The 11,350-nt window shown below is 38.3% G+C and overlaps 1 protein-coding gene across 1 annotated transcript; it reads right to left on the reverse strand.

Moving 5' to 3' along the window:
• Window positions 1-1,974: 1,974 nt before the first annotated feature.
• On the reverse strand, window positions 1,975-11,350 carry LOC306857926 (zinc finger protein 518A-like). Its single transcript, XM_079398205.1, has 2 exons — window positions 11,270-11,350; window positions 1,975-8,945 (listed from the first exon to the last, which is right to left on the reverse strand). The coding sequence occupies exon 2, from the start codon at window positions 8,925-8,927 to the stop codon at window positions 4,452-4,454; it is 4,476 nt and encodes a 1,491-aa protein (XP_079254331.1). The 5' UTR covers window positions 8,928-8,945; window positions 11,270-11,350; the 3' UTR covers window positions 1,975-4,451.

Here is an 11,350-nt window from a genome sequence, read left to right on the forward strand (position 1 = left end):
AAGGCTTGAACTACTTCAGTTGTGTTGTAATGAATCTAAAATATATGAAAGTCTAATGTTTATCAGTACATTACAGAAAATAATGAACTTTATGACAATATGCTAATGTTTTGAGAAGGACCTGTAGATATATATACTAAAATAGCATATTCTGTTAAATAACGCAATGATGACTGTATAACAATAGCTTAATCAGTGCTATCCTCCTCTTTTTCCTTCCTTTTCTCATCTTTGTGTGTTAATGCTTCATTTCTGAAGGAATGGGCTGCCATCTCTCTTTCCCGCAGGCCACTTCATGGCTTGAACCACTTCAATGGCAGGAAGTCAGAGGCAGTCTGCAGACAGCTCTGGTACAAGCCTGACCTATTTAAATCCTGTCAAAGCAGGTGGACATGTCTCTCACTTTCCTGCTCAGTGAGGGTCCACGGATTTTGTATCAATTGGTTGATCCCAAACTAATCAGTCAGTCACAGATCTGGGATCTGTTTGATTATGGATATTATGTGATCCACTCATGAGGCTATAAGTCTCCCCTATACATCTCTTCAATACCCCATTTATCACAAATATCCTCATAGTGACAAAGGATAATGACTCACGGCAAATCATAGCCTGGGTAAAGATTTTGCCCTCATTATCATGACTTAGCCTTTATGAGAATGAAGGTGAAAGCCGAACCATGGTCTGGTAAATTAGAGTGTGTATGGGACAGCATCTAAAATAGGAAAATAAATACATTCATTTGGAGTGTCATGTACTGTTAAACTCTATACATATATAGATTCTCATGTTTCATTTGATACATAACATAGCATGACTCTCTGCACAAAATAGGCCATTGTCATTGGAATATATGAAAAGGCCCAGACATTTGTTGGAATAATAAGAAACCACATTTTATTAGAAGAGATATTTAACTAATACCTTGCTTAAAAACTTGTATATTTCTATTTATCAATGCCATTCTATATTTTATTCATGTTCATTAAAAAAACACTATACTTGCATACATCCAGGCAAATGACAACTATATATATTGAAGGAATTTTTTATATTTTAAATTAATGTAAAAAAAGTATTATTACACATGTTGACCAAAACAATGGTTTTATATTTTTCAACAAACTGACATACAATTTTTATTCAGTTTAGGGTTACTAAACTGTGGCTAGCAAATATAAGAACATTAAAGTGATTAGTGAATGTACAGTACTAAATGATGCAATAAAAGTAAACTTTGCAGTTAGAAGCTGCTGTCCTGTGAGAGATGTATGAATTATATTACCATACAGTAGCTCACAGATTGGCATAAAGATCTCTGAAAGAGTTCATCAGTTGTACATCTGCAACATTAGTGAATATTTGCAAATAAAGTGAATGAATTATACTATTGGATTAATAATCTCAGACCAAACAGCAAAAATGGCATTGATAAACATACATTTGCTCTATTGTGAATTCCATAGAAGTGTAGCTGACGCCACAAAAATGTAGAGAATACATTTCTTGCCAGAGGAAAAATGCCTGTGTTTGCACCATACTGCTGAATACCAATGAAGTCAATATTATGCCAATGTGCCAGTAAAACACCTTCTGCATGACAATATACAGGGCTGTCCAAACTCAGTCCTGGAGGGCCAGTGTCCTGCAGAGTTTAGCTCCAACTTGCCTCAACACACCTGCATGGAAGCTTCTAGTATTCCTAGTAAGAGCTTGATTAGCTGCTTCAGGTGTGTTTAATTAGGGTTGGAGCTAAACTCTGCAGGACACCAGCCCTCCAGGTCCGAGTTTGGACAGCCCTGCATTATAAAGACAATGCTATTTTACTAACCTAATGCAATACTGCCATCTAGAGGTGAGTGATCCCTTACAACATCTGCCTGCCAGACCAGATTTAAATTAACATACAAGTGCCAAGGGTGATAAAAGTGTCAAGAATTTTTAGTCATAAAAAATAACCATCTTCTTCAAAGGTATTTACATTTATTAAAGAAGGAACTGCAAGGAGGTAAATACAGTACAATATAGTGTCAACCTGGTGCATCACATTTTAGGCACTTAGCATAAAAAAATAAACTTGTCTCTCAGATCCCAATAAAACCTGTGTGACATGGGCATTACAACAAGGAAGAACGTTTTTGCTTGAGGACAAACATTATTTGGTTGACAGGTGTCTGAGTGAGGACTATATTTTTGCTCATTCATGGTGTGACATACTTGTTTCAAGCTGGTCCATTTGAGCTGAATATTAGTCAAATGTTATGGTTTGCATAAATAGTTCCACTACTTCACATGTATAACAGTGATTGTCGTGTCACAAAGAGGGCGACAAACATACTGAGTGAATATTGAAAATAAAACTTTATAGGCCAACAACATAGTTCTCACATGTTAGAAACAAAGTTAAATGACTGAACATGGGAAAGTAAAGCTTCAGAAAATCCACTGATTTATTCGGACAACTATAAAACTCTGAACACTAGCTACTTAAATCAAGGATGGATTATTACCTCTCTGCCATCAAAGCTTCTTTCAAGCACAATGGACAAAGACCAATTAATGGACACAGACAAATGAAGACATTGTCCTAACAGTTACAGAGATCTCTCGGGGAGACTTAAGTGTGGCAGATCGGAGCACTTGTGGGGTGTTTATCTATATTTAACAAGAAATTATCTTTTTATAATCCTCAAAAATGAGCAAACTCACATAGATTTAAAAGCACCATTGAGTACACCGTCAGCTCTGGACAGTGTTGACATTTAAAACAATAGTTGTATTAAATTTCTAGTAAACCGTGCTTTTAATGCAAAGGATATATTGAATGTTATAATTCAAATAACCATCTCAGCTGTGTTTTGATAAGTTTTAAACTTTCAACCAATTGTTTCTATGAAACAAACCCATTTTGAAAAGACTTGATATTAGGGCTATCAATGAGAATATAGTGTCTGAAACCTCAACTCCTAATTTTGTGGTTTATAAATCAGTTGAAAACAAAAATCAATGTAGCGAGGATAAATAGGTCACAACTTTCAATCTTTGAACTCTACTAAGCACACAAGAATCTTACAAATCTGGACTTTACCATGGAAAAACAGACCCTCTTGTTAAAACTTTGAGGCAGAATGAGGCACTCAAGTATCACAGAAACGAAAATACAGTTAGTGTTTGGTTGGCTATTTGAGGTTTGTTGGCTTGCATCTCAATACGTCATGTTTTATGTTTTATAGTAAAGCATAATAGTACATTACTTCATTTCAAATAAGTAAAAGGACAACAAAAGCACCAAAGCCATAACTGACAGATGTAGGTTCAGAATATCTTTACAGAGAAAAATTCCAACTACAGCATTATAAAGTCCATTATTGCTACTGAAATGACACCGGGTCTGAACTGACATAATGAAGGGAGATGCATGGTACCAGCGAAACATGAAACTGACCCAAATAAACAACATGAGAACAAATACTGCGTATTAATGGCAAACCACCTCAAAGCACACAACATTTTAACAGGATGGTTTCCACAGGAACCAGTTGGGCATGTTTTTAGGCAATATCATGTGTGTCACAATTCCTAAATAATATTTAAAGGGAGGGTTCACCCTTAAAATTCAATCATCATTTACTCACCCTCATGTCACATCAAACCTTTATGAAGATATTTAAAAAAATGTCCACAGAATGAAATTCAGCGGGGTCTGATGTTTTAGACCCCATTGACTTCAATTGCATGGATAAAACTGGTGATACAGTTTTCAGAAAGCTTTTTTGTGTTTAACATAAGAAAAAGCTGTACGGTTTTGGAATGACATGAGGGTGAGAAAAAGGCCATTTTTATTTCTGGGTGAACTATTTCTTTAAAATTTGCAAATCAAATTTGATTTCTTTGAAAAGATCCAAAGGACATTAATTGGAAATTAAAATTGGTTCAGTGATGTAGGTATGACAATGTAGCCAACTTAAACTGTACTTAGATGGTACATAAAAATCTACAATCAAACACAGATTACTTTTTTTTATAAACTGGACCATTCACTCATTCATTCAAAAATGATGGAATTACCTGAGAATTCAATTCAATTGTCTGCAATAAAAGAGGTCTATAAGAGACAGCACCATCTTATACCAGTGATCTTTCTGCTTGCACCATAAACATACAGTGTGTCCAGTTTTCACAGTTCCGTTCTATACACACTCGAGGGTTTTGATTTAAATATACAAGGGTGAAAATTATTTACATACAAACTTGTTTCAGGTACCAAACTCTTCTCTATTACACTATACCCTTTAAAAGATTCTGAAGAAAAATCTATGGAAAAATAATATCAACAGGTTAACTGTTATCTTACTGTACTATAAAAAAAAGAAGAAAATATTAAAAAAACAAATCTGTTTTCTACAATGATGGATGGCATTTGGCCCAATCCAGGGGCTCTTCTAGTTGCATTAGAACAGCTTATTCCAGTCTCTTGTTGCCTCCATTAGATGCCGTTGACCATGGCCAATCCAGTCCTCTTGGTTGTTGAAAACTCGGCCGCAAAACCAGCAACAAAATGTCAACTGCTGCTCTGAACCAGCAGATGAGGACCTCACCACCTCATATTTATTTCTGCTAGTCTTTTTTAACTTCAGTTTCAGTATGAATCTCTCTTGAACAGCACCTCCTACTGGCCTTGATCTTTCACCCCCACTGCCATTGGAAGCATTCTGCTTTGAAAGTGTCCTTGGAGACTCCGACAGGGCTTTAACTGTATTTTGGGACAGTGCCACCTTGAGAACTTCACCTTTGTATTTGTTCACTGACCTCATGATGCTGGCAACTTCAGGAATGTCTGCATCCGGATGGTTCAGCACAACCACAGGCTGGTTACGCCGGGGACATTTGATTTCTTGAAGTGGGCTAAAGGGACAGAGCCTCAGCGTTCTCACAACATCTTTCGCAACAGGCTCCCAAATTGAGGTAGCGTCTTTCTCGGCCGACGACTTGCTCGAGATTCTCCTCATTTTGGAGGAGCTCTCCAGCATTTCCTCAAACAAAGCCCTTCGCATCCGTTTCCTTTGGCTTCGTGGACGGATGGAACAGGGAGCAAGTGGCGACTTCTGTAATGCTACATCGTGATCAGCCCCGCTTTTGATTTGAACATTGGACTGGGATAGAATATGTTTAAGCTGGGATGCAGGGATGAGTTTATGAATGAGACCTTGTGAATTAGTAGAGGTTTTAAGTCCTGTCGACACATTGGTTAAAGATTTATTTGAGGACATTAACAAACAAGGTGACTGTAGAGAGCTTGTGGCAAGGTATACAGATTTTTTGGCTGTGGTGTATGGAGCAGTGGAGAGAAATCTAGTGCCGTTGGGACCTCTTAATATCTTAAGGAAAACCCTGTTTTTGCCAGCATCGTTCACTTGGTTGCCCTGGTTCAAAGTTTTCCCGTCTGAATTGTTTAAAAGTATACCTGACTTGGCAGGAGAAATATATCTAACCAAGTAAGCTTGTCTCCCAGCCTGCAAGGGACTGGTTTTATCTGCAGCATTCACAGGCATGGCCAATACAGGACGAGTTCCAAGTACAGTCTTAGAACTTGAACCACTTGACTCGCTACTAACCGGGGTAACAGGGAGTGGTCTCTGAACCAAATAACAAGTCTGTGGCACATTGGTCGCCTGTTCTCCGGATGAGGACTTGACAGCACCTGATAAGAGAAGAGATGTTTTAAAAGCAGAAGCATTGACAAAGTAGCGGTTTCCACTGCCACTTGGTGCCATCTGTGCAGATGCTTGACCTTTTGTTTCAAGATTTGAACTTTGTGCAGACATGCCGATTCTGCCTCCGTTTAAAGTGAGAGCTACTCCCGTAGCCTTGCTGGCCATCTCAATCCCAGGTTTCACATAAGACACATTAATTTTGGGGGAACAGGACTTAGTAATTAGCTTGAACCCAGCTCCACTTTTCAGCTGAACTGGCACGGCATATGGAGTGTCTGTAGTTTGAAGGAACATCTGCTGTTTTCCTTCAGGTGTCTGCAAGATCCGAAGTGTGGTTTTGGTCGGTCTAGCAGTTTCTTGTACTGTTGCTGAAGACCTCATTCTATCTTTCTCAAGTTGCTGGCTGATTATGGCGTCTGAGTGCTTTTCAAGTATCTTGCCCAAAACAGCCGCACTATTCACGCTTGCTGTGGTGTTCTCGCTCGCAAAGGTGATGCCTTCTTGTTTCTTCTCTCGTGCTGATGAACAAGCTGCTTCTCCTTTTTCTGGAAGCACAGGCATGAGTGAATCATCGACAGTAGCTATGCACTCATCGACCTCAATATCACTATCTGACACTCTCTCTAATGCTTTCTCTCTACTTTCAGAGACCAGATCACTCTCATTAGCCCCTCCCTTGCTATCTTCTTCAGTTGGAAGAGGTGATACTGGCAGAGTTAAGCTCCAATCACCAAAATCCTCCTCGCACTCTTCTTCCTCCAGCCCCTGCGGTGAGTCTTCCTCAGGCAGCAATGAATCAGGAGAGCTCCCGGAAGTGTCTTTAGAATAATTGTGGAAACTAAAGACCTCTTGACTTGGGGAATTGAGCAAGTTATTTTCAACTTCTGCGTTACTATCTTTGGCTTCAGTTGATGCACTTTTACTAGTTTCATTTTGTGCGTTTGCCTCTGTGGTTTTGTTTTTAGTTATTTCAGAGGACTTTACAACACTACTGCCTGAGGCTGGAGTCTCACTCGAGTCAGAATGAGCATTTGGGAAAAACTGAAAGCTCTCTCCAACTTCTGCGGTAGAGGTCTTAATGTCAATCATCTTGCATAAGGTCTCAACTTTGTCAGAATCAGAATCCTGCCCTTCTTTAGTCCCTAAATCAAAGATGGTCTTTTTGACAGGACTTTTAATAGGGAAGTTTGGTTCAGTGCTATTCTCACATGGTTCCTGGATAAGAGATTCTTCCAACATCACTGAAAATGTTGCATCTACAGTTGTTTTTGATGGAAGTTTAGGTTTCAGGATATCATTGTTTGTGGACTTGCCTTCTACAGACATTTCAAGGTCTGATTTTGAATCAGTAACTGCATCAGGACGTGTGGTTTCATCAGCAGACAGCTGTGATCCTGAGGGTTCATCCATAACTGAAGCTAACGCTTTAGCTTCACATTTAGATGAATTTACTTGAGCCATCTGCAAATCTGAAAGTGTGGCCTCAGAATCAGTGGAGGAAAGCTCTTTAGTTGAAACAAGTGTGCTGGCTGTCTGGATATCATCAGTGGAGCATTTCTCACTCGAACAGAGAAAAGATACCTCATGAAGATGAGGCGATGACCTTCCATTGGATTGACGGCTCTGACACAGGGAAAGTGCAGCATCTTTTGATGCTGTAGACAGTACTTCAACACTATGCGAGATTTCAGTATCGTCATTATTAACCTGCCCTGCTTTAGCTTTCCTTGCACTCTCAAAGCTAACTTTGTGCTCCTCTGTCGGGGGAAGATGGTTGCCAATGTGATTTTCAACTTCCTGTGACTCATCTTTTATTGAAGATATCTCATTTGATTCTCCAGACTCTAAACTGAGGAGAGATCCTATGCTTGGTGAGGATGAAGTGCAGGGGCTTCTGGTTATTTTATCTTCATCGTCACCAAGGTGTGAATCAGAAACCTCATTTTCAGTGGATTCCTCTTGTTTTGTCGGTATGACTTTTAGAACTAAATGTTTTTTACCATCTACCATCTTAAAGCCCATGACTTTAGTGGTGCAGTTTGGTGGAATAGAAATTTTATTTTTCACCATAAGGACAGTCAGTCCATTGCTGTTGGTTGAATTCAGAAGTCCTGGACTAATCTCATGCTCTTGTAACTTTGGTTGTGGCGTTGTTGATGGAATGAGGTGTAAAGTTTGCGGCTCACTTTTTAGGGGAGACTTTGTCCATTTAACACTCTCTTTTTTAACCCCAACTGCTCTTTCAAGGAACTGCTGGGTATCCTCCAAGGTTTTTTCAGGATTAAACAACCTGCCGTTATGATCAAGCAGACCTACACCAGGAATTGAGTTACGTTTTGGTATCCACTGCGAGGAGACTGGAGGAGACTTTTTAAGCAACCGTTTTAATCCAGGTGAATTAACTCCAGAACTGTCCTCATTATTTCTCCACTTGTTCATTTCCTCACCGTGTGCCACAGTGAGATGTTTGCTCAGATAATCTCTGCGACCTGCACTATAGCCACAAATCTGACAAGAGAAAGGAAAAGTCCCAGAATGCACCATGTTATGCCTCTGTAGCTCCCCTTGTGTGGAGCTAGTATGTGGACATTTCACACATTTGTGATTACGTTCGTTGTGATGATGGATGTGTTGAACAAAGGTTCCTGCATCTCTGGTGGAGAACTCACACTTTTTACAGAGAAACTGTCCATTACGGCTGTGGCAGTTGGTAAAGTGCCTGGTGAGCAAAAGAAGCGAATACTGCACCCCATCGTTGCAAATCTCACACGTGACCAAAGTGTTTCGATGTCCGATGCGATGTCGCTGAAGAGATGAGAATTCATTGGTGACAAACAAGCACAGATCACAAGGATAAGTTGGAAGAGTCCCCTTGTGTGTTCCTTGAAAATGCTTCAGCAAGTCGTTAGGGCTGTAAGTGGTGTCGTCTTTGCATTCAGAGCAACAAAAACTCAGTATTTTTCCAGAGAAGACTGCACCCTGCTGCATCTTACATGGAGTCTTTCCAGAAGCTTTGCCATCTGTGTGAAGATTTTCAGTGGCTGACTCCTCAGGGGGTGTTTCATCTTGGTCACAATGTTCATTGCAAGAGGCTGTCTCTGGAAGCTGATGTGCCAAATCGAGAGGCAAAGTGTGGTCCAATGAGGTGTTATCATCCTGGCTCAGGTCATGGCTTTCAGGGGGATCATCTGATGTCATCAGGTCAACCTCCATGCTTTAGAATAAAGGCTTCTGCAATATTAAAAAAAGAAACAAGCATTATTATATTGTAATATGGAAATAATACTACTGCACAATTAATGTTTACAGCATTTAAGGAAAATTACCCCTTTAGTAAAAGCTACTATGCTTTAATTTAATGCAACATGTTGAGTGTATACGCTTTGCAATACTAGTATTTGTTTAAAAAATGACAGGCTACATCATTTTGCTTTTAAAGCTGGTTGTCTTGGCATTTCCATCAAGAAAGAAGGACAGACATATTTCAACGCCATTCACCTCAATTCCTTACATGCTAAAAAACTATAGCCTAAGCAGCCTTTAAGTTGTATACTGAATAAGAGGTATAAAAAGCTTTTAGTCATAAAAGCATTTCTATGAAAATATTATGAGCCCATGTGGATTTAGGTCTATCAATTTTTTTAATATTCTACAAATTCTGTGAAAGTCTGTGGAGCATTCTGCAGATTTCCATATAATTTGTGTGTTTCAGAGATGTTCAGAACAGTATACTATCATACCACACCTATTACTGCTGCGGTTCATAGCTTGTATACTATGTATGGCATGCCAATGTTCTGTAAATACATGCATGGTTTCCTACATTTTCCAAAATGAGTAGTACACTGTTTACAATGCTGAATATAGCACTCCAGTGTAAAGAATGAACCAGAGGAAGACATTCCAAATGCAAATTTCTTACATATTTGTGTCTTGACTCATTATTGAACTGCCAAATGTTAGGAGGACATTTTTTTTTACACAAAATTAGAAATGCAAAATATCTATTTTTATTTCCAAGATGATAAATGGATGCAATGTAATGATTCCATGTCACAAATGTATTTGGGTCACCTAACAACTGCTCTAATATTATTTAATAAATTAAATGTTGTTTACTGTAGGGAAAATGCCTAGTATCTCACTATGAGAAATTCTAACTCAGTCTGTACAATGTAACAATGTCTAAATACGTCAATACCCATCAAATCAAATATATACATTTTTTTGTAAAGATTTGACAAATATGTTGTGATTCAAACAATTCTACAACAATCAGTACAATTGGTTGTGATCAAAATTTTCTTTTGAGTCAAGGGTAAGAGAGTTGTTGATATACTTTACACATAGTTTTCAAACTGTATAATGAAAGTGAAAATTGTCTTGATTTCATGTGATCATTTTTACATGGCTGGTGTAAACTGGTTCATTACTACAACAGTTTAATTCAAGTTTGCAAGCAAGCATGTGAAACCTCATAATACACAGAATTTTTAAAACAAAATATTCAAAGGGTCTATTATTAATGTAGTTTAAGATTGCACATATAAACGTGCCATTAGTCAAATGTGTGGACAGCGGGGAATCCAGAAACTAATGTTTAAAATTTTTAATAACATTAAGTATTAACTTATTGATTCACCGTATCAATTAAGATTTAAAAGTATTTTTACATCACATGAAAAAAAAAGTGTGTTATTTTCTATTAGATCTTGTTAACCAAGCAAGAAGTTTGATGAACTGTGACTTATTTAAAACTTTAGAAGATACATTTATTTAACTGGTCTATCTAAATACTCAGGTTAAATTGATTCATATTTGTATGATGACCTCCATACACCTTTTTATAATCTAGAATGAAGGAAAACACTAAACACTGTTAGAAAGTGGGTGTAACTAAGATATGAAGTGATGCATGGCACATAATTTCATATGTAAACAAGTGTGAACTTCATCAGCATGACCGTAATCTCATGCACATCTTTGTCACAAACAGAGTTGATTTATCTCTAAGTTACTCGTTTTCCTCAAATGCTATATTAGCCAAACTTTTGACCAGGAATTCATTACTTCACAATCACTCCACAGATGCACAAACTTTTTAAAAACATCAAACAAACTAGCAACACTCAACAACTAAGTCGTCCATCTGCGAATGATTAAAGTCGGTTATTTAAATGAAGTTGACATCCACCAACTTTGCGCGGATTCGCACAATGCACATTCAACTAAAGGAAGTGCTTTGTCAATCGACTCAACACGATAATTATGGCCGTGCATTTCTGGATGCACACCGACTATCCAGCTACTCTCTTAGCGAACACGTCTACAAATGTCACTCAAAGTCATTCACTCATAAGCCATGTTATTTATCCACATCAACAAAAATAAAGCAAGTCGCCCCCACCCACGCTGGATGTAATCAAACGATTAAAAACAAAGAAGTCAACGCAGGAGCACACTACTCAAAAAAGTCACCGTTATAGTTGAATTAAATGCCATTATGTCTTAATTAATACTGCTGTTTTAAATAAGCGCAGTTTGGAGAAATTTACCTCTTTTTTCTCTTTAGACTGGCAGGTCGGCGACGGCAGCCATGACAGTTCCATCCGGGTTCCGCTCCCTTCGCTGCGCGT

The sequence above is a fragment of the Barbus barbus genome, assembly GCF_936440315.1.
Source record: "Barbus barbus genome assembly, chromosome: 38".
Taxonomy (NCBI): Eukaryota; Metazoa; Chordata; class Actinopteri; order Cypriniformes; family Cyprinidae; genus Barbus; species Barbus barbus.

Coding starts and splice junctions, on each gene's coding strand:
- LOC306857926 (XM_079398205.1), bottom strand. CDS start 8,927: ATGGAGGTTGACCTGATGACATCAGATGATCCCCCTGAAAGCCATGAC.